This window comes from Pezoporus wallicus, unplaced genomic scaffold, assembly GCF_028554395.1.
Source record: "Pezoporus wallicus isolate ANWC-B61680 ecotype Strahan unplaced genomic scaffold, APGP_CSIRO_Pwel_v1 scaffold_6446, whole genome shotgun sequence".
NCBI lineage: Eukaryota > Metazoa > Chordata > Aves > Psittaciformes > Psittacidae > Pezoporus > Pezoporus wallicus.
Window position 1 is genome coordinate 2,870,262 of NW_026636264.1, and position 24,484 is coordinate 2,894,745.

Here is a 24,484-nt window from a genome sequence, read left to right on the forward strand (position 1 = left end):
AAACAACAAGGTGCTTGGTGACAGCCAGCATGGCTTCACTAAGGGGTAATCCTGCCAGACCAATTTGGTGGCCTTCTATGATGGGGCTACAGAACTGATGGACAGGGGTAGAGCAGTTGATGTCATCTACCTGGACTTGTGCAAAGCATTCAACACTGTCCCACACGATATCCTTGTCTCTAAATTGGAGAGACATCAATTTGATGGATGGACCACTCTGTGGATAAAGAACTGGCTGGATGGCTGCACACAAAGAGTTGTGGTCAATGGCTCAGTGTCCATCTGGAGACCAGTAACGAGTGGTGTCCCTCAGGGATCGGTGTTGGGACCAGTCTTGTTCAACATCTTCATTGCTGACATGGACAGTGGGATTGAGTGCACCCTCAGCAAGTTTGCTGATGACACCAAGCTGTGTGGTTGATATGGTGGAGGGAAGGAATGCCATCCAGAGGGACCTTGACACGCTTGTGAGGTGGGCTGATGCCAACCTTGTGTAGTTTAACCATGCCAAGTGCAAGGTCCTACACCTGGGTCGGAGCAATCCCAGCCACAGCTACAGGCTGGGCAGAGAAGAGATTCAGAGCAGCCCTGTGGAGAAGTACTCGGGTTGCTGGTCAATGAGAAAATGAATATGAGCCAGCAGTGTGTGCTTGCAGCTGAGAAAGCCAACCATATCCTGGGCTGCATCAAAAGGAGCATGACCAGCAGATCGAAGGAGGTGATCCTGCCCCTCTACTCTGCTCTTGTGAGATCTCACCTGGAGTATTCTGTGCAGTTCTGGTGTCCTCAACATAAAAAGAACATGGAACTGTTGGAACAAGTCCAGAGAAGGGCCACAAGGATGATCAGGGGACTGGAGCACCTCCCATATGAAGATAGGCTGAGGAAGTTGGGGCTGTTCAGCCTGGGGAAGAGAAGGCTGCGTGGAGACCTCATAGCAGCCTTCCAATATCTGAAGGGGGCCCTATAGGGATGCTGAAGAGGGACTCTTCATTAGGGACTGTAGTGATAGGACAAGGGGTAACGGATTAAAACTTAAACAGGGGAAGTTTAGATTGGATATAAGGAAGAAATTCTTTACTGTTAGGGTGGTGAGGCACTGGAATGGGTTGCCCAGGGAGGTTGTGAATGCTCCATCCCTGGCAGTGTTCAAGGCTGGGTTGGGTGAAGCCTTGAGTGAGATGGTTTAGTGTGAGGTGTCCCTGCCCATGGCAGGGGTGTTGGAACTAGATGATCTTAAGGTCCTTTCCAACCCTAAATATTCTATGATTCTATGCAGATGTATTCACTTACTAAAAAACCTTGAAGCCCTCCAACAACGTGTTGATGTGGCACTTTGGACATGCACACAGCTTCTTTCTCCTTAAGAGGTTTCAGTTGTATTAGTCCTCATCAGAGATCACTCTCCAGCCTCGAGTACAGGTGGGATGTCACATCCCATGTTCCTTCACACAGAAGGTCTCACACAGCAGAAGGAGGAGGCTGTACTGAAGCTGCTTATGAAGAATGGTTCCAGGCCCAGATGAATCTTTGGGTCATGCAAGGGAGTTGCCTGGGAGACTGCTAATAGTCACAGGCCAAAATTGCACTGGGGAGTGTGCTACAGGTTTTACAGTATGGATGGTTACACATTGGCTCCTCTGCTCTGGGCCTGCCCTGGCAGTTTTGGAACTGTAGTAGAGATGCAGCCATAGTAAACATGGTTTTGAAGGAGATGAACTTGGACTAAATCATTTAGACTGTCAGCAGGTCTTATCATGCCAGTGTTGGAGCTGGACCACATGGCTTTCTGTCAGTTTAGAACAAGCTCAACTGTGACTACAAAATAACGTGCAAGTAAATCATAACCCAGAGCATGATATAATCAGATCCTCATGCTATGGGAAACGGCATGTTCCAGAAGTTCCTAAGAGTTTGTGCAGGAGTGGAATAAAAGTGCAATTCTGTTTGTAAAACACAGAATTTTATATAATATACAGTTAGGCTTCTAGGCAAACCCAACCAAAAAACTGCTGCTGATCAGTATCTCCATGATAGTCTGTAGAAACACTCCTATAGGCAAGTCATGAACCAAATACAATCATAGAATAGTTAGGGTTGGAGAGGACCTTAAGATCATCTAGTTCCAACCCCCCTGCAGTGGGCAGGGACACCTCACACTAAACCATGCCACCCAAGACTCCATCCAACCTGGCCTTGAACACTGCCAGGAATGGAGCATTCTCAACTTCCTTGGGCAGTCCATTTCAGTGCTTCACCACCCTCACAGTAAAGAACTTCTTCCTTATAACCAATCTAAACTTCCCCTGTTTAAGCTTTAATCCATTACCCCTTGTCCTATCACTACAGTCCCTAATGAAAAGTCCATCCCCAGCATCCCTATAGGCCCCCTTCAGATACTGGAAGGCTGCTATGAGGGGTGCACGCAGCCTTCTCTTCTCCAGGCTGAACAGCCCCAACTTTCTCAGCCTTTCATATGGGAGGTGCTCCAGCCCCATGATCATCCTCACAGCCCTCCTCCGGACTTGTTCCAACCTTTTTATGTTGAGGACACCAGAACTGTACACAATACTCCAAGTGAGGTTTCACAAGAGTAGAGGGGCAGGATCACCTCCTTCGACCTGCTGGTCATGCTCCTTTGGATGCAGCCCAGGATATGGTTGGCTTTCTCAGCTGCAAGCACACACTGCTGGCTCATATTCATTTTCTCATTGACCAGCAACCCGAGTACTTCTCCACAGGGCTGCTCTGAATCTCTTCTCTGCCCAGCCTGTAGCTGTGCCTGGGATTGCCCCAACACAAATTCATAATTCATACCACTGAATGGATGTGTCTGTACGACTGCCATGTTTGATTAGGTGCTCTACTCAATGGGTTATGTGTCAGAAGACCATGACAGTATCATGCCTGTCCTCCTTTGTGCTATTTCACAGGTTTATCTGTGCTCCCTGCCATGGTCCCAGATACTTCCTCCTACTGTGATTAGTCAGATACCTTGCTCCACTGCAGTCAATAGCTGAAAGTGCTCCCTCCTGCTTGGCACATTGCATCCTGGAGGTCCAGGTCTTCCAAGACTGAAAGCCTGACAGAAAAGAACTACTATGATATCCAGAAACATGTCATGCCATGACCAGAGCAGCACACAGGGCAGCACTGAAGAATGGGCAAGAGAAAGCTGGGTCTGAAGTGTAACCACAAGGTTGTCTGCCTGAGTTCTTGAAGAGTTGTGCAGCTTGACTGCCTTTCCATCTCCCCTCCTTTGCCTTTCTGGCTGACATTTCACTGAAAATATTCAAAACACACGCTGTTGTACACGGTGTTGGTGTTTTGGCAGTGGCGGGGCTGCAGCGGTAGCCTCAGTGAGGAGAGGTCATGACTGCCCAGTGCCAAAGACAGCAAGTTCTTATCAGTTCTGCAGTGGATCCAGAATATACCCAGCTGACAACAGTACCCGGAGTCTGTATTGAGAGGTGTGCACTGGGCTTGGGCTACTGTCAAGGGTAGGAGAAAAGTAAAATGGCAAAATGTGCAGTGAAACTGGGGACTCACCGGAGAAAAGAGAGGCAATGCATTTCTGCATTTCTCATTCTAAAAAGACACAGCAGGTCTCCTCAGCTGAGTTGAACAGAGTCATAAAGCTAGAGACTGCTCTGGCCAGGCACATCAGTGATGCAGGGTGGTATTCAAGCTCTTCAGCTGCATGCTGAATGTGCTCTGCGTACACCACCAAGCAGAAGCTGGTGCAGTCCTAGACCGAGTGCTGCACCAGTATCATGTGAAACACATTACATATAAAGCAGTTTATTCACTGTACCAAAACCCCCACAGAACTACATTCCTACAACGTGCCATTACAGAAGTAGTTCTGACCACCTGCAGAGACATCTTAGAAGACCAGGCAGATGCTTTTAAAACCTGAAAAGAACATTTCATGAAGGTACAAAGAGAACTTTCCAGTGTCACTAGCTGGGAAACAGTCTAAGCAGCACCAGCACTGAGAACGAGCATTGGATATCTCAGACGACTGAATCCTTAACATTTCAAAGCATAGAATGATAGAATAGTTAGGGTTGGAAAGGACCTTAAGATATCTAGTTCCAACACCCCTGCCATGGGCAGGGACACCTCACACTAAACCATGCCACCCAAGACTCCATCCAACTTGGCCCTGAACACCGCCAGGGATGTAGCATTCACAACCTCCCTGGGCAACCCATTCCAGTGCCTCACCACCCTTACAGTAAAGAATTTCCTCCTTATATCCAATCTAAACTTCCCCTGTTTAAGTTTTAACCCGTTACCCCTTATCCTATCACTACAGTCCCTAATAAAGAGTCCCTTCCCGGCATCCTTATAGGCCCCCTTCAGATACTGGAAGGCTGCTATGAGGTCTCCACACAGCCTTCTCTTCTCCAGGCTGAACAGCCCCAACCTTCTCAGCCTATTTTTATATGGGAGGTGCTCCAGTCCCCTGATGATCCTTGTGGCCCTCCTCTGGACTTGTTCCAACAGTTCCATGTCTTTTTTATGTTGAGGACACCAGAACTGTACACAATACTCCAAGTGAGGTCAAACAAAGTCTTAACTATTGCACCAAACTCCCAAAAGTGTTTTAAAAACAAGTCCCTGCCAACCCAGCATACCTGCTTGGCAAATAATTATTAAGAAATTCTGAACACCTGAGTAATATTTGTATTTCTGAAAAGTGATATAAATCAGGTATCCCATGTTACTATTTAACATGTCTCAATGACTGCAGATCAAACTTGTTCTGTTCATATGCCACAAATAACAATTTCTGTAACTGACATCTTTGCACATACTCAGCTGAGGCTGTAAAAAGCCTCAGCTACCTCTGTGTAGTCAGGGACACAACCCCCAACCTAAGGTTCACAATCTAATCCAATTGGCAATACTGAACAAACCAGACTGAAATCCTGCCTACTCTGACCACTCAAAATAAATAAAAAATGAAACCTCATCTTTGTAACTGCAGAAATACCCAGGAGGTTGCTATGAGACTGCAAAATGGCCCTAGTTCAGGTAAAGATAGACTAAAATTAAGATGCTTTCTTCAGTGTCAGTATTAAGTGCTTTGCTGAACTGGGGCCTTAAAGATGACCAAGGTCATATCCAAACATTTTCAGAAAGTCAATTCACAAGCCTTAAATAAATTCTGGCTTTGGAAGAAGGATATGGGACTTTCAGCCTTACAACAGTGCTTTGAGGTATTTCACACCAAAGGGTGAAATTTTAGAGGCTGCTGTGTTTCCTGTTATCACTGCACATATCTCTGAAAGCAAAAGCTTTACAAATTTGGTACAGCTTGAATGAGTAACTGTGTAGTTTCTATGCATGAGTGAAATAACCTCAGCATTATTTAAAAAATAAAAATCAATTATAAAAGACTGCAACTTCAAATCCATGTGTTTAATGTAAGATACCATATACCCAAAGTGTTTCACAAAGATTTTATCAAAATCCAGGTCATAACGGATCAAAGTGTTTTTGCTAAAAAATTTAAAAGGATAAAATGTTGTGAGTGGACCATATGCTACTCTGGAAGCATATCCTCTCCTAGCTCTTCATCAGCAAAGTCATCTTCCTCAGCCCTTTTTCTTGCAGCAGTTTTTGGTCTTTCTGCTTGTGGGCCAAGTGGATCTATGTAGGAGACATCTAGGTTTTAAAAAAATACAGTTGAAACAGTTACCTACAAGTTAATTTTAGCTTTGTTTCAAACATATATAATCAAACACAAGGGTGGAGTTTAGCATTACACATCTGTAAGATATGTCATTACACATCTTGTCTTTGATATGCAGACCAGAAAGAGGGTATGAACAGAAGAACAAGATACTGCATTCAGGATAACTGGGCAGGCATGCCCCAGGAGCAAAGCACCTGAGTGCTAGTGATAGGAGCTTCGTTCTTAAAGATAAAGTTATCTTATTACAGTCATTAAGTGAGAAAAACTTGGGAAAAGTGCATGGAGCAGCAGGACTGATGAGCTGGTTAAGGAAGGGCATTTCAGGAAACATCAAGTTCCACATGGATTTGGATTTCTAAACACCTTTGAAAATTCAGTCTTAGTGAAGAACTTCTAACTGCAGAACCACAAGAACTGGCAGCAGATGTATCAAAAGTAGTAAGTATTTACATGGGCCACATTTCTTAATATTTACTATTACTTTATAGTAAGCTCTAAAGAATGAGCCTAAAGCCACTCTTCACATTTATTTTACAAGGAAAATGTATTTCTAATTGTCTAATTTTACATGCTCTTCCAATAACTTATTTTTTACATCTCCCCATCTTTAAGGGCCAGTAAAGTAAGAAGGTGTAAGATGTCCACTTACCTATTTCTTTACAGATGCTACTTTCATAGGGTTCACTTGTTTCAGGAAAAGCTTTTAGTCTGGCATTCAGCCTTTCCCCTTTGGTGCCACCATCTGGGAGGGGGGAGAAGTTGAAGACAAATAGCATGCTGTTACATTCTGTGAAATCATGATACAAGGGCAATGTAAATTCAGCTATCTGTCAAACAAGATTTGGATGAAACCATCTTTTCATGATGGATACAGTACTTATTTGTAATAGTGGTCATTAAAACACAACGGACACTGTGTCTACACGTGTGTTTTAAAATACATATACATATACAGCCCTATTTACTTTGGAGTAAACACATTAAAATATTTCTGCTTCAAATGCGGACATTTCAGTTGCTTATAAATTACGGTCACATTTTGGAGTTAAAATAAGCATGATAAATATAAACACTGTCACAATGTATATGGACATTTCATACATCTGTGTGCTTACTAATATGTTAGTATGATCAACCTGTTGCAAAATGTCAAGATTAAATACAACACTAAGATTGCTTTTAATTAGAAGAGTATATTTGGCACGTGCTGTCTGCATGGCAGGCGGGTACAGTTCATGTACACAGACCATCCTGGCCCTGCATCTTGCTGTAAACACTGTGCTGGCAGCTCAGTTTGCAGCAGGGCCCCAAGGAATGTGTCAGCTCCAAGGGCTGCCTCCTGCCCAGACAATGTCAGACTAACATTCTCTTGCCACAGCAGTATTCCAGACATTTTAAATATTCTGTCCGCCTCTGAATCTCTTTCTCGCATTCATGGCAAGTTTTCAATCTCTTCTGCTACAACAAATTTTAATGCAATTTTTCTCCTACAAGAACACTTTTCACGTTTGGCTTGCTATATTTAAAAGGCAGGATATGCCACACAGCCAAATGCAAACACGCTTATTTACAATACGGAACAATGCTATTACTAAAACTCCTCCATCTATATGGAGGAAAAATGGGTTTAATTCAGCAAACATGCATTACAAAGTCTGGACTTGGCGACACACTTCCATTGTCTTGTTTACTATAAATGTTCTTTTTATAAATGCTGTTACTATTAAGGAAAAAAAAAAAGCAAACCAAACCCAAACCCTCTTCCACAAAGACAACAAACCTTTATTTCTCTATAAACATCACTGCAGACTTCAGTTTACTCAGAATTGCAGGACAATTTTTCTGCTCCAAGAAAGATTTAATACAGTCACATGTTAAACACTTAATATGTTTACAAGACACAAATTACAGTCGAAGCGTTGAAGCATGGAAAATCTATTTTAATGTACATCAGCCTCCCTTGGATCAATTCTCACTGATAGGTTTAATAGAAGAAGCAAATGCTTGATGAAGGATTTGAAGGAACTTAAAGAAATCAATGGGTTTGATTGGGAGGGCTCAACAAACAGGTTGTGAAATGACAAAAGGGCTGCGTCTTGATTTCAGTGGGCTTTGGACACCCCTGCACAACAAGGAGGTGTGCACTGAGCTTCAAAGATTGTATGGGTGAAAACATTCTGTGGACAGTTTAGAGAAGAATACAAAATGTTTTAACAGGGAGAGAAAGAGTAGGATAGAAGCAGGCACAAACTCTTGTGCAATGGAAAACAAGTAATTTAGAAACTGATGAATAAAGTTGGAAGAAGCAGCAAGGAAATGCAAAGACAGGAGCAATATAGGAGCAACGACACTAGGGGAAGACTGAACTAATGAGATAAACTCCATAGGTTTAGTTGGTTGGTGCCAGAAAGTAAGAACTGGGTTTAATGACAATAAAAGAGGAAGAAGCTGGCGTATCAAAGGTTTTCAACTGTGAAGGAGAAAAACACATAGCTTTTAGTGTTAGTACCAGAGGAAGGCAAAAGATTTTATATTAACTAAAAGAAGAAAAAAAAAGTATAGCTGTCAAACCAAAATGGCTGCAATAAACATAACACTGGAAGTTACCTTTACATCTTACTGCCTTAAACCAACTGAAAACAGAAGCATTCTTGGGCATTCTAGGACCTTTAAGTTTTATTAGGACTACATCCAAGATGGGAATGCAGCAGTATGTCCAAAATTTGAAGCTGAATGTCCCCCTCTTTTCTCTCTCCATCTACTGGATGTCCAACCCTTGAAGTATCTAAAACTCACCAACTGCTGTCCCCCCCACCCCCCACAGCTCTGACGTTTCTTAAGCACTTACTGCTGTGATTGAGATGCCCAAAACAGCCATCCTGAGCAGCAAGATGCCTGCCTGATGTTCAGCGTGTAATCCTGGTGCCCAAGCTTCTCTTTCCATTTATGAGTCAGTACAGTAAATGGAATTGTGAGTGCTGTTACAGTGAACAAATTTAGCTGTTCACACAAATGTAGTTTTTTTAGGTTTCAGACTTTATTCAGTTGCCCAAACACATTATTTACTGTGTTTAATGCACTTAGCCAACTCACTGAAGGGTTAGATTAAAGCTAGAAGCAGCTCAAGGGAATCAGCAAGAATACATGCCCAGGAATGGGAAAGAAAAGAAATGCTGAGAGGGGCTGGACTGTTCTTCCCTGAAGTTGCAAGTTATTTGATCAATATATCCCACCTTGACTAAATGCACCATGGAAAAAACTATGAAGAGTAAACGCCCATGGGCACAGTATCCTCTGAATGCTTAAAATATAAGAACATAAGGATACCTTAATAAAGATCTATCTAAACTGGCTTATTGTCCATACAAAAGTACGACAAGATGCTTAGGGAAGAGAATCACAAGTAGAGCAAGCATATATAGTAGCTCTCCAAGAATAATTTCCTAGCCTCCCAACAATCTGTAAATCAAGCATATGCTTGGGGGCTGCTCTTCATATTTAATAATGGATTGACTGATTTATTCTTCAAGAACTTGTTCAGTCTTCCCTTAAGCCCCTGTGAAATTTTTGCATCCAGAACAAACTGAGATAAGGAGTTCCATCTTTCATTTACTCTGAACCTACCAATCTAGCCTCACCTCACCACAGAAAGGAGTATCCTCCCCTTTCTGCCCTGCCGCATGCTGTGTTAAGGGGCAGCAGGCTGTGCTGGAGCAGGTTACTGGCATGTTTAAAACTTACCTAATGAAAACTCTGCACTGCACCAGCTACCAAGGAGGAGAAACATGACTGCTACTGCTGAACCCAGGACACTTACCTTTTTTTTTTTTTAAGGAATCTCACTGTTTGCTATTACAGTGATGGATACTGTATTAGAAATTCTGCCAGTATTACAAAGGACATAAATTAGAATTTTTAGTACCATTTTACTGGTATTAAAGATACCAAAAGGTAAGGTTGTTTGGTAATCTACCTCCTCTGGAAAATGTTTATGCTACGAAGTGCATAGTGGGCTAATGTTTTGAAAGACTACAGGTACTTCACTAAATCCATAATGTGTTTAAATGCAGCTCTGTGTATCTTTCATATTTGGGATGAGGACTCCACCTTTGGAGAAGAGGGGGCTTTGGTTTGACCAAAGAGAACAGCAAGTTAAGTGTTAACAGGCAGAATGTGAAAACAGAGAAACAGCCATGGGAAGCAGATGCAAGTTCATTTTGATTTGAAATTCTGTTAAATAAAAATCAACACTGTTTCTGGTATGTCAGTTCAGATAGCTCCTTAGGTGATTTCAGTTGCAGAAAACTGATTTTAGATGTTTTCTTCACTCAGATATTTTCCCTATTTATAAAAAAACTAAATCCTCCCCCTCTCAGTCAATGGAACCATCCCACAATGATGTGTAAATAATGAGGTGTGAACAGGCACACAAAACCTACAGAATATAAATGATTTTGAAGTCCTGGCTACAGGGTAACAAGAGAACCACTTGCCTGTATCACAGTCAAGATAGAGATGCTTACAGCCCTGACATCTATAACGTGCTTCCATATGATATGAGGAGATCCCTATGGGCTGGTAAAGGGTGTCTGACTATGGGATGTTTGTTTGAGATGGACAAAGCCATTTCTCCACTGACACTGTCACAAGTGAAAATGAAAAAGGGAAAAAGACACCTAAATTATTCTTGCATGGTTTCCTTTCCAAATTCATCTGGCTAGGCTGAAGTAACAAGGAGAATGAAAAGTGCTCAGCCTTTCATCTACTGAGTTCAACACTGCTTCTTTGGGCTCATGTCCGAGACTGCATGGCTCCTCTCATCCAGTACAAAACTCACCATTCACAGAGCAGGGCAAATGCAGAGACCAAGTAAACACTCCTATGGTAATGTATTCCTTAAAGTTGTACTTTCCCTTATCTATGAAAGGCCTTATGCTATTGAACAGTAAAAGTCTCTTAGTGTAGCAAAACCCACAGTGCCTGAACTTTCAATTTCTGGATGTTACTATCACATTTCTGCAAAACACAAAAAAGATGAGCATGAAAACAAGAAAAGATTATTGGAAAGGAAATCTTTGAGAACTGCCTAACCTCAGATGTACTGCTAGCTCCCTCCAGGGGTTTGTGTTTGTTCATTTGGGTTTTTCTTGTTTGGTTTGTTTGGTTGTGGGGCTTTTTTTGTTTGGCTGGGGGGTTCTTGTTTCTTTGTTGTTTTGGTTTTGTTTTGGTTTTGTTTTTTCTTTTTTAAGTTAAGAAGAGGAATTTTAAGGGATTTTACCAATGTCATCTGCTTCCAACATGAATCAGAAAGATTACAAGTCATAAATCTGATAAGGTGGGAAAAAGGCAATTTCACTTTTTATAACAACAGGGAACAAGCATGTTCAATTTTGGGTAGGCCTTTTAGATTTCACGCTTACTCTTCTCACAAAAGTAGACTTTAACTGACACGGATCTAGATATCAGTTCTCTCTTTCTCAATTTTACCATTTTGTCTACTATCCATGCATACAGTCATCACATACTTCAAATTATATTTTGGTGCATCTCACGCACCTTTTTGTTTAATTTATATTGGCAAAGTAGTAGGTATTCGATGAAGTACAAACATTGCTGATTCTAAGTTCTCTTCCCTCTTAGCTTCCTCTTTAAAAGCAATTTTAGATCGTATTTCCTAAACCAAGGAAGCCTGATTTATTAATACTCCTAATATAGATAACCATATAGGGACAAAATACTTCAGGAGACAAAAAAAAAAAAATATCCATTGTGAATGCCAGAGGGTATGGGGATAGTGACCTAGTAAAAGGAAAGAAATAAAGCATGCATTATACCTAAAATATTTGGAATGCATACACACTTCATTTAGCTAGTAAGTACTTCAATTTAGCTAGCAAGTACTAAACTAAGGAGGATTCCGTACTTCACTGGGTTCAGTAATGATGGCAAGTCCCTCATACAGGGTGGGAAAATGATCCCTTTTGGTCTTGGCAGCAACACCGGGAAAGGCTAATCTTAAAATATACACAAATGTTTGGGTTTTTTTTTTAATTTTGAAGCCATTAATTTATCAAAATTGTACTGAGATTCTGAAATAAAACAACCCATGCTTATACTTCATATATGACTTCACTGCAAAATACAGATTCATAATCTGGTGAATAATGCCAAACATCAGACAAAATCATGTTTGGGTCTTCAGATTTCTCTCAGTCATCCTCAGTAAAAGGCAGACAAACTACATCACAGTCTTTAACACCTGCTGCTGTGCGTCTTCAGTTTCTTCATTGATAAAAGATCCCCAGAGTCAATCACAGTGGTTAAAAAACGCGTAATGTGCTTGACTCCTCCTAAAAATGCAGAAGTTGTACATCTCACCACAACTTTTAATGAGGAATCCCAGCAGAAAGTTAACTTCAGGCTCAATACAGGACCTTCTTTGTATCTCTGCTTGTTTGCCAAGTCATATGCAGAAAGGCTGGATCTTTGGCACTAAATTTGTATAATGGAGACTTCTCAAATATGTTCTTATACAGACTTGTTCATCTCTTGAGCTACAGTCTAAGAGTAATTAATAGGACAAATTGTAGGTCAATTCTGACCCTGGTTACCCTCTCATCCTTTTTCTGTTGGCATCCTAAATGTCTTCATTTGCTTTTCTTGCATTACTTTCGTTATGGAGAGAAAAAGTAATGCCTTGTAGTCACTAGAATTTGCAGTCAGAGTTCCTCATGTGATAATCTTCAGAGTAGAGGGAAGGGTTTTGGTTTTTTATTTTTAATTTTTAAAATAAGACGACTTTCCATAGATTCTTCTGTCTTTAAAAGACAAATTGGTACTTTGGAGATTGTCTTTGCATCTTCCCAGCTTGATCATTATTTATATCCTCTTTTGCTAAATTACTGACTTACCCTCTCCTTTTCCACTAATAAGGGTGGAGATAATTACACAATATAGCTGTGAGAGACTCTTTGTGCCATTTACCTATATGCCTCATGCAGTGTTTTGCACAGCTGTCAATATCCTTGCCTGCTACAAATGCTACTCTTAATTTCTATTTATTATATGCCATAGTGCATGTCCACTTTATGACAGAAAACAGGTACTGATGTGGTCTCATGCTGCTGTTTTGCTGGCACCTCCAGGTAGCTGCCTGACCCTTATGTAATAAAGGAGAGTTCAGAAATGTTTCCATCCTTCTCTGATACCAAAATAAGGAATTTCACCCCAAGAATTACTTTGGCCTGGGGTCCAGAACAGGTAAAATTCAATCCTAGGTGAATGGTGGTTTTTCTACACATCAAAAAAATGATTTAAAAGCTTCTGTTGTGAAACTTTTGAACTGAAAAAAAGGAATGAGATCTCTTTTAAGCATCCAACACTCATTCTTAACCATTAGAGAACCCAGGAGAGCAGTCTTCATAAATGTAGCATCACACAAAGGTTATGATTACACTAGGAATTTCCATGACTTTCCATAACCCTACAGAATTGGATAAATTAGTAAAGTTATGTAGATGAAGAAATAAAATTACCAAGTAAGAAAAAAAAGAATCTGTAAATTATTTCTCTGCAGGAAAAAGGGAAAAGAGGCAAGAATTTATAGAGAATATCTTTTTATGATGCCCACCAATATTAAGATAAACTAAAAGCAGAATACAAAGAAACCATTTCCTTTTCGAGTCAAAATAAGGATATTTTTTCCAGCTGCCTGAAGTAGACTGAAGTCTGCTAGTTTCCTTAGAAGAGCAGTGGGGAACAGTTAGGTTTAACATTACTAACATTCTGTGGATTTAATAATGGGAGGGAAAAGTCATTAGCCCTATAAAATGCAGACCACTAAGTAGAGAAAAGACAAAGCAGGCCAGTTTCCAGACTTACATGGCTAAAGTTTTACATTTATGAAAGTCAGCATTGTAAATCTATAAAGGCAGAAAGACTTATAGTCAGAAAGCAAGCTTTTATCTATGGAAGACTCTAGTACTTCAACTTTGCTGTACTGGGAAAAGGGGAAAGCTCAAGTATAGTACAAGTGTACTCTTCTTACGGAGCAGGTTGCACAAAATAGCTTCTTGAACTTTTGACAAACACGTAATGTAACAGGGTAGATGGTAGGCATGAAACTCCCTTTCCTCCATGTTAAAGTCTACGAATTCTTTTTCATGGGTTATAAGTTCTGTTTTGTTAAAATAAATTATTCCTTTTAGTAAATATTCCAGAGTTAATGGGATAAAATGTTCAAATCTACAGTACTGAAAATAAGTAGAAATTTAACTTTATGAATACACTGAGATTTGTATATAAAGCACAAAGCTTAGACCAAATGCATGCTGCTATAGCAGTTGAAGTTTCATACAGCAATGAGCTAATCAAAATGTGTGAAAATTTGTGAAGTACTTGCATATTACTCCATGCATGTTTTACATTTCAGAATGTAAGGGGGTTTTACAAACACTTTAGAATCCTGACAAATCTGGTATTTAAGCAGAAGCATTAAGTACTTACCACCATTAGCATTTCCTTCTCTGCGGCTACGTGCACTGCCATCTCTGCCAGATTTAACGCGCTGGAGAACAGTCAAAAAAGTTTGAAGAGAACAGAACAAAACCACTATTTAGTAATATACAGTAGAGACAATTGAAAACTCAACTTATTAATAAAACAGTAGGAGAGCATTAAACTAGGCTTGCTAAACTGTAACTAATAAACCTTGTTTTTTCAATGCACAAAATTGTCCCTAAAATCAGTGTTAAATCCCATGTTTACATAAAACAAGAGGTCCATGAAATTCAAACAGTATCTCAAAACTTATTTTTCTTCAGATAAAATTTATACAAGGAATGTGTGTAAAAAAAAGTTCAGATGTACCTTCTTAAAGTACAGCTGAATAAACAGGCAACATAGCCCTTCTTGTACGAGTTCAAAGTAGCCTCTGCCTATTAACATCTTGTAAATCCCACAAGCGTTTTATTACTGTAAAGATTCAAGGGGAGGAAGTAAGGAAATCTATAAAGAGAACTATTCACCCCCTATATCTTAAATTTGGAATACCTGGCACGCCACTGTGCTTCACAGCAAAATTTAATTTGCTGTTGAGTGTTAAATGCAAGATAAAGGTGAAGGTAAATACTTTAAAAGCTGTGTTTAAAAAGTCAGCTGTCTTGCACTGAGGAAGGTACCATAAACATCTTCCAGCTGTGGGGCTTTTAGTGTAATTTGGAAACTTCAACAGTTTATCAAAGCAATACCTCTGTATCACATAGCAGACTTGTCTTCTGGCAAAACACCAAATTTCTCATGCATGTACCTTGTCAATTACAAGAAGGTACGTCTAGGTGAGGGACTTTTCAATGGGTAGGTATAAAAACTTGATGTTTGCAGCATTCAACTGTTAATAAAGTAATCTCTACATTTTATCTAAAAATATGAATTCGGAATCTGATTAACACACATGCACACTACCTAACCATGTATTCAGGTCAATTACTGTAGCTTTTTCTCTCATTTTTCATCAGAAAAATACCATGGAGTCTGGCGAAGTTGGAATATCACAGAAGAAGTGAATGAACTTTCATGACTCATGCCAACAGAAAGAGGAAGAACCCTTAAATCAAAAGTCATTGGAGTCAGACAGGAAAGCAGCAAGCCTAGCATGAAACCAGGAATGGTCTTGGAGCAGCCCAGTCTGGGACCAGAATTTCTCATGCTTTTTATTTATTTTGGGAAATCCTCAAGTCTAAAATATGTTCTCTGAGTTTTGTATTGAATATCCTATTCATGGTCCTGTGAAACAGCACATATTGGTCCTTCAGGAAGCATGTTCAGACTCTCCAAATGTTGAATGACTGACAAGTCTGCCAGTGGAAGCTCAGCTGCTGTCTGCCAGAGGGAAGTGGTCCCTGTATGACAGAGCCCTCATGGCATTTACATCCTAGGACTTTACTTCCAAAATATTATAGAAGCATATGAATAAATCCTGTAAAGTTCCAAGTGAGTAGTTTATAAGTCACTCCATCTAAAAGCAGACTTTTAAAATAGGTCCAATGTTTTCCACGCTATAAATGCCTATTTTTCTCCCATGACTGCAAAAGACATCTAGGATGATTAGCCCAAATATAGATATCTGAAGGTAAAGGCAGTAAACCCCCCCTGTCCCCCTCCCCCATATTTGCACCTATGACCACTGCTTCACACCACTACCAATCAGGCCCTCGCTCACAGTCATTAAGCCCACTGAAAGGAAATAAATAGCAATGTGCATATACATCAGTGCTAAGAAGGTTGTGTGAACTTTTACACTATTACCTGTCTTTTTTAAACTGAAGCATGAAAAAGGAAGATTAATGCAGTTGGGGGGGGGGGGGGGGGGAAGAAAAAAAAAAGAAAAAAACCCCAGCATACACAGGTTACAGAAAAATCCAACACTGTGAGAGTCAGGGAGAAAAACTTCTGCACAGAATGAACCCCACAGATGTTTCCAGATTCTTGGCTGGACATATTTAACAACTTGTCCGTATTTGAGCACCGAGTGCAATAAGTCTTCTAGAATATTTATTTTGGTATAAACTCAATGTGGATATACTTATTCTGGAAAAAACAATGCCAGAATAGCAAATTTTGATGAATTTCTACAGGAAGACAAAGCCTGTGTGCAGACTTTGAAATGTCACTATATTACACTAGCATTTATCTTTTCTCTCTTTACTGGGTGCAATCAAGAAACCATGGGTTGGTCTGAAATTTGGAGCAGGAACTGAACTATATCTGGTATTGCTAACTGAAACCAGTGTTCCTATTAGAAACTTAGGTGGTTGAATATTAAAATTTGGTAATTTTAGAACTTGAAAGTATAGTTTATGACTATACATTCATGGATGACATAAGGAAGTTCTTCGGACAAAAACACCTAGTAATTTCCAAAGCCAGATGGTAGACATAAGACTGAAAAACCACATACACACACAAACCAACCAGGCACAGAAAAAAAAAAAAAAAAAAAATATCCCTCAAACCAGGGGATGGGACCCCAGATGTAATACCAATAGCAAAAAAGAACGTCAGGGCTATTATATGCAAGACAGCATTGACATTGAGATCCTGTCCCAGAAAGATACTCAACTTCTAATGCAGGACAGCAGTGTACTAAATCGCAGTAAGTTAATATAAACATCATACAATCAACTACGTTGGACATTTAAGATCATCAAGACCAACCATTACCCCAGGACTGCCAAGTCCACCACTAAACCATGTCACATGCATTTTCTGAGCACTTCCAGGGACTGTGATTCTACCACTTCTCTGGGCAGCTTGTTCCAATGCCTGACCACCCTCTTGTTGAAGAAATTCTTCCCTAATTTCAAATATAAACCTCTCTTATGAAGACAGGCTGAGAGGGTTGGGGTTGTTCAGCCTGGAGAAGAGAAGGCTCCAGGAACGCCTTATTGTGGCCTTTTAATACATAAAGAGGGATGTGTGCAGAGTTTTTACTGGTGCCTACAGTGACAGAACAAGGTGCAACAGTTTTAAGCTGAAAGAGGGTAAACTTGCATTAGACATAATTTAAAAAACAATTATGATGAGGATGGTGAGACACGGATTGTCCAGAGCAGCTGTGGCTGCCCCATCTCTGGCAGTCCTCAAGGCCAGTTTGGACAGTCCAGTGGAAGGCATCCATGCCCTTGGCAGGGGACTTGGACTAGATGATCTTCAAATGTCCCTTCAAACTCAAACCATTCTACAATTCTGCTTTGCAAGGTTAACTTGTGACAGGATAGAGTCACCAGACACTTAAATAGGAATCCTGAATTATAATACACATAGGGAAATTTTCATTTCATGCCTGAATTATGATCACTATTAAAACAACTAAAACACTTAAAACAACTATGCCATAACTTGTGATACTATACATCTGTAGTGGATTCCACTGATACCTCTGTCATACAGGTACCGCTCAATAAAGTCCCTTAACACAATGTACTCAGAATGAAAAAGAATTAAACAATTTAAACATTACTTCTGTGTTACTAACAATCTTTCAAAGATTTTACTGGTAGCTTTTTCCCACCAGAAAGTACAGAAATTGTTCAGGAAAGCTCCTGCTTCCAACATGAAATTAAAAAGTAATGTGACAAATTATTATTTTCATATTCAAACATTAGCCACCTTAAAGGAAAAAGAACCCTCAACATTTGCAGATCTACTGCACATAATTAACACCTTCAGTGTGAAAAATGTTGGAATTATATGCAAGTAAACAGATAACCTTTCCATTCCCAGGGACCTCTTTCTTTTATTAGCTATAAAATAATCCAGTTTTAATTGGTTTCATCTCAGTTTTCCCGAGTAAAGCACCGACATATTGGAAGTTACTGCAAAGAACTATGTATGTCACCAACATTGAACTAATATTCCCTGGAAACCAAGCAAAGCCTGTTTAACACACTTCAGAGAGATCTCTTAGTTGCTGAGTTTTGCAGAATAGGAACACTGTATGTGGTCATCTGTTTTGCTTACGGATACCATTATGGGAGAGATAAGGAGGAAGATTAGTCTCACTATATTTGCGGGTTGCTTTTTTTTTTTCCCCATTTTCCAAATTTTTTTTTCCCCATTTTCTGAAAACCCAAACTGTAACCCAAAAAATACAACCTCCCAAAAAGTAAGGCTGTAACATGAATTTGGAATGCTTGGATCAGTGTTTCCCTTTGCGAGTTTCATTTCTAAAACGTCCAAATGTACATGTGCACATTCAGGCTCTCTGGAATTGAAGTAAAAGTGAACTAATTAGGGATGCATTTACACATTATCTGACATCAAAAGTGAGCCAGTAAGTGCTTCTAGGACAGAGTAAATTAGGTAAAAATTCATGTGTCCTAATGTGACTATGTAGCTTTGAGCCAATTCACTGGATATGAAAAGCAAGCTTGAATACCTTGCAGCACAACAGCATGGATAATGCTTTCCAAACAAAAAGCTAACTTCAATTTCAAAATCTTACTTTATCACAGGAACAGCAAGAAAACTATTCACGCAAGTGTGTGCATCACACATGCTCACTCCTCTGAATAGAACACAAGTTACAATCCCATACCTTTCAGCCTGTAGCTTTCCCACGGAACTTCTTTTTTTTCCAGTTTAAAAATCGACATTAACATTAATAATTTACTTCCATCTATGGAACCTGTCAATGTCGCAACTTTGCATACAGCAAAAAGGAGTTCTACTGCAAGGCCAAACTCTTACGCTTCCCTTCTCTCCCTGTAGTTGCATTATTACTTGGCTCATAAATACACTTTATACAGTCTGGCAAATAAGCAGGAAAGATGACATTCCAGAGACACTGAATTATGCAGGTGGCTCCAGCATTCCCATCACATCCACATAATCCATCTTTCACTAATATTTAAAATCACAGAAAATCTGGTGCTTAAAGACCATTCAGATACAAGGCTGATCAGTAGTTTAAAACTAAAAACCCAAAACCGACAAAACAGAAGCCTCACCAAACCAGGAATTTTAACTATCATAAAGGCCATTTTAACTTCTTCTACATAGGTAGTGAAACTCCATCATAGAATCATAGAATAGTTAAGGTCAGAAAGGGCCTTAAGATCATCTAGTGCCAACCCCCCCGCCATGGGCAGGGACACCTCATACTAGACCATGTCACCCAAGACTCCATACAACCCAGCCTTGACCACCACCAGGGATGGAGCATTCACAACTTCCCAGGGCAACCCAATCCAGGGCCTCACCACCCTCACAGTAAAGAATTTCTTCCTTATATCCAATCTAAACTTCCCCTGTTTAAGTTTTAACCCATTACGCCTCGTCCTATCACTACAGTCCCTAATGAAGAGTCCCTCCCCAGCATCCCTATAGCCCCCCTTCAGATACTGGAAGGCTGCTATGAGGTCTCCACACAGCCTTCTCTTCCCCAGGCTGAACAGCCCCAACTTCCTCAGCCTGTCTTCATATGGGAGGTGCTCCAGTCCCCTGATCATCCTCATGGCCCTCCTCTGGACTTGTTCCAACAGTTCCATGTTCTTTTTATGTTGAGGACACCAGAACTGCACACAATACTCCACGTGAGGTCTCACAAGAGCAAAGTAGAGGGGCAGGATCACCTCCTTTGTCCTGCTGGTCATGCTCCTTTTGATGTAGCCCAGGATACGGTTGGCTTTCTGGGGTGCATGCACACACTGCCGGCTCATGTTTATTTTCTCATCAACCAACACCCCCAAGTCCTTCTCCACAGGGCTGCTCTGAATCTCTTCTCTGCCCAGCCTGTAGCTGTGCCTGGGATTGCTCTGATCCAGGTGTAGGACCTTGCACTTGGAATGGTTAAACTTCATAAGGTTGGCATCAGCCCACCTCACAAGAGTGTCAAGGTCCCTCTGGATGGCATTCCTTCCCTCCAGCGTATCAACCGAACCACACAGCTTGGTGTCATCGGCAAACTTGCTGAGGGCGCACTCAATCCCACTGTCCATGTCAGCAAGAAAGAATTTGAACAAGACCGGTCCCAACACCGATCCCTGAGGGACACCACTTGTTACTGGTCTCCAGCTGGACACTGAGCCATTGACCACAACTCTTTGCATCCGGTAATCCGGCCAGTTCTTTATCCACCTATAATCACAGACAGAAACAAGCTTACCTGCTCTCTTATTTCTTTTAATTTTTCCACTTTCTTGAGCTTTGTCGTGTATTCCTGGACTTCTTTCATACCCATATCTGTACAAAGATGAACTAAAAATCGGAGGCCTATTTGAAAAAGCAAAACATTTTTTAAAAAAGGCTTCCAAGCAGGTCAAATGACAAGTATACCCACCCTAACAGAACTGGGCATACAGAATGGCAAACAATGCAAATAATTAGCAATGCAAGGTGATTCTAGTCCAGTATCCCTGTTCAGGTTGTGCTATTTTGCAAATAACTTGACATTTTCTATGATGCAGCATCTATATCCATGAACAGTACAAATGCCATTTATACATGGGAAAGGCATAAGACATGGTAATTCATCTGTTTCAGAACTCTTGATGTTTGCAAAGTATTTTGGAAACTAGAAAGCGCAATAATGATATTAAGTTATTACCAAGGAGTCACTATCAACAGCATTCAAATGCCAAGAGAATCAGAATGGTTCAGTTTTTCTGTTGCTGTGGTTGATTATTTTTAAAGATTATTATTTATAAAATTAAAAAAAAAAAACAGCAAACCAGACATGAAGATTGACTATAGCTGCATGATGGAAGCAAAAGAACCTCTAAAAACTGTCTCCTGAATTATTATACCAAGCCCTGAAAACATGGTTGCTATTCCTATGGGTTTGTCAACTTCCCTCTGAAGCAGAAATGAGCACGACATGACCCATTACTCTCCTGACTGTTTTCACAGGTATTTTATTTTATTTTTGTGCTCTTATTTTTCTGCTGGTTTAGGGAGTTGAACTTGTTCACTGAGGGATCAAAAAAGCATCAGAACAAGCATAAGGAAGATGGTTGGGAGCACATAGCCAGGGAGGAATGAGTGAAGAACCGTTGTTTTAGCAGCAGAAAATTTTAAAATCTGTTAAACTGTCTAATTTCTGCCTCCATTTTGTAAGTTACAGAAACTACATTCAGAAAAATATTAGCATTCTAACAGGTTTATTAAATACTCTATCCCTCTGAAATGTGTGACCATATGAATGTGACATTTTGCTTGTGACTTCGAGGAGTCACACTACCGTATCTCTTTTGTACAACAGAACTGTATGACAACAGTATGATTATGTATGAGCAGTGTGTTTGTCAAAGCAGAATGATACAATTTTTTTATTTTTTATTTTTTTTTAAATACAGTGAGTATTCTTCCCACATAGCATTTAAAAAGTGTAGGCCTGTTATTAGTGAGGCAGTGCAGGACAAAAGAGGATGTCTGCACAACCAGAACCAACCATTATTTTCTACAGGGCTTAGTCATTTAAAGTACATGTTTGACCAATTCTGCAAATATCTCACTCTTCGAAGTTATGTTTCCTGTAGTTCAATTTGAAAGTCTCTATGTATTTTCCAGAGACTGGCTGCCTAACTATACTTAAAAACCTAACAACAAAATCTCACCTTCTACATTCTTTTGGAAGGCCTGGCTTTGGTAAAACTTAACAATAAGATTTTCTCATATATAGAAACAGCAGGAGTTTCAACTAGCAGGGACTGGAAGTAAAAATACATACATTTCATTGTAAAAAAGATTAAATAAATAAGTCAGTTATAAAACTTAGGAAGTATGTATGAGAAAAAACTCAACCAATCCACTACAGTTAAAGTTTATTTTCATCTCTTCAGCATTACCTTAATATTTCTTAAATCATGCCTTAGTATTATCACATGCAGCATTAGCATGAATAAAAATATTAGTTCATTAAAATATTTTTGTATGAAAAATACTTCCATCATACGATTACTGACACACATACTCAATGTAACAGTGTTTCCTCTGATAGCCGTACCACTCAATGAACTTACATTCAATGTTCTCTGGGAATTTTCTGTGAATGACTTTGTATTTCTCTAGAGCTTTCTGGTAGTTACCTGCAAACAAATCAAACATCTCCTACCCACATATCCAAATACAATAAAGAATAACTTATGAGAAACTGGTACAGTTTAACATTACTTCATCTTTTCAGTATGAGTACATGATTTAATATTATAAGACCTGGGTTTTACACTTTTTTGATCTGCTTCTAGGACCTCACTGTTGTATGAACCATCTGCTAGACAAGCTGTATCAAACATACCAGGGCTCATTGGAGGCTGCGTATGTATGGATTGGCCAAATAGGAATGCATACCAGCTGAGCTCTGCCTGTCCATCCTTCCATCAGAATAATAAATGTGTCTCTCCCCTTTGCCCAGATATGGTAGTAAAGTAATTATTCTTTATGATTTTGCTTTCAATTTTGGCTTGGCTTGATCATGATGGAAAGGGCTGACAGATCCTGTGAATCTAAAACCTCATATCTATAAAATATCTGACAATAAAGTTTGAGTTATCACTGATTTTATTTTTCTAGTGTGAGGCAGAAATCAAACTGACCTGTTAACACGATAAGCTGGGAATTTTGCCAATGAGTCATACATGAACCAAAAAGCAGCCAAAACCACTGTGTTTCTTTGCTGCAAAAACAGTTAATATGTCTGGCTTTGGGTGGTGCTGAATGTTCTTAATTCACTGGCTTCCCTAAGTCATGTTCCTTTCCTCATTGTTGTATTAAATATCTGAGCAAAGTGAGAAAATGCATTTATTTATTATGGAAGTCTGCTTTGCAAAGCTTTAAAGAAGCATAAAGACGAGTGATAAAATGGGAAAGCAAGAAAAGAAGAGTACCATTTACGTCATCAAGTGTCTTGAATGCATTTTAGGTGCAAAAATGCATTTAGGTACAAAAAACCCAGAAAGATTAGTCTCTTTCCATTTTTCTTACTGGTGTATTATATTCACAGCAAGAAAATACAGCACATTAAGACTTTGTGTAATGTAACTACTATTTTAATATTGAAAAATTATACCTGATGTTGAAAAGGAATAAGAATTACACAACTTTAAAATCTAATTATTTATGTTAGATCAGATAGTAGTATAATTACACTGAAAAAATTCCTATCAGATAATTTATGGTGTACTAACTTCTTTATTTTACTTATTCAATAGCCATAGGCAGGGACACTTTCCACTAGACCAGGTTGCTCAAGGCCCTGTCCAACCCAGCCTTGAACACTTCCAGGGATGGGGCAGCCACAACTTTGCTGGGCAACCTGTGCCAGTGTCTCATCACCCTCATAGTAAAGAATTTCTTCCTACTACCTAATCTAAATCTACCCTCTTTCAGTTTAACACTGTTATACTTTGTCCTATCAGTACAGATACTGATAAAACGTCTCCCTCTTTCTTACAAGCCCGCTTCATATATTCTCCAGGCTTCCCTTCTCCCAGCTGAACAACCCCAATTAATTACAAAACCAATGCTACAAACCTCCAACCAATTATAAAAAAGTTACAGAACTTACCACTTCTCCTGTAGCAACTGGCAACCATCAGATGCCACTTCTCTTGTGTTGGTCTGCATACAAATAAAGTAAAATTATGCACTCTACCAAACAATGAATAAGCTAACTCACCTGCAGAGCGTTGGTAAAGATCTACTATTAAACTACTTTCAATTTTTTTCACCTAACATACTGCCTTCCAAAGAATTTAGCCTGCTCAATATACACAGAGTTTGCCCTTGCATCACATTCCTGTTCAGGCCTTGATGCCATTCACTTGTAGTCTTATAGTCTTTCTCCTGGTCATGATTCTGTGCACCAGACACCATTAGTTGAACTGACATATGAATGACTAATCTGTGTGTGAGGTACAGAACCATGTAGTAGGGGAGAACAAAATGCTAAACCGGATTCTGAGAAGAAAGTCCCACCAGTAGGGTCCCATGCACACCCAAGGGATGGATCCCTGCCACAAAGTACACTCACCGCTTTAGACTGTGGCTTCTTCTGTCATCGCCTTGATGGCCTAGTTGCTACCTGTCCTTTTTAGCACATAATGGTGATAGATACGGTCAGAGAAAATATTTGATATGTTTGAGCATGTACACCAAAACTGTTGGACTCTCCTCATTCTTACAAGGATAACATGAAAATTAGGGAATTTTCATGTCAACATTGTAAGGAAGCTCTTTTCGCACAAGAATAACAATTCAACAGTAGCACATCCCAAAAGC

The 24,484-nt window shown here is 39.8% G+C and overlaps 1 protein-coding gene across 3 annotated transcripts in view; it reads right to left on the minus strand.

Annotated features, from left to right (window-relative positions):
- Positions 1 to 5,415: 5,415 nt before the first annotated feature.
- IFT88 (intraflagellar transport 88) overlaps positions 5,416 to 24,484 on the minus strand; it is a 45,083-nt gene continuing 26,014 nt past the window's right edge. Inside the window, exons 20-25 of one of the 3 annotated variants that reach the window (XM_057399655.1) lie at positions 23,772 to 23,824; positions 22,228 to 22,293; positions 20,373 to 20,479; positions 14,213 to 14,273; positions 6,357 to 6,449; positions 5,416 to 5,676 (exon numbers count right to left, since the gene is read on the minus strand). In XM_057399655.1, the coding sequence (XP_057255638.1) occupies positions 5,555 to 5,676; positions 6,357 to 6,449; positions 14,213 to 14,273; positions 20,373 to 20,479; positions 22,228 to 22,293; positions 23,772 to 23,824 (502 nt within the window). In that variant the 3' untranslated portion in view covers positions 5,416 to 5,554. Of the gene's footprint in view, positions 5,677 to 6,356; positions 6,450 to 10,214; positions 10,724 to 14,212; positions 14,274 to 20,372; positions 20,480 to 21,822; positions 21,916 to 22,227; positions 22,294 to 23,771; positions 23,825 to 24,484 lie in introns of those variants that run through there. The other 2 variants (XM_057399654.1, XR_008970957.1) reach the window with 2 other exon arrangements.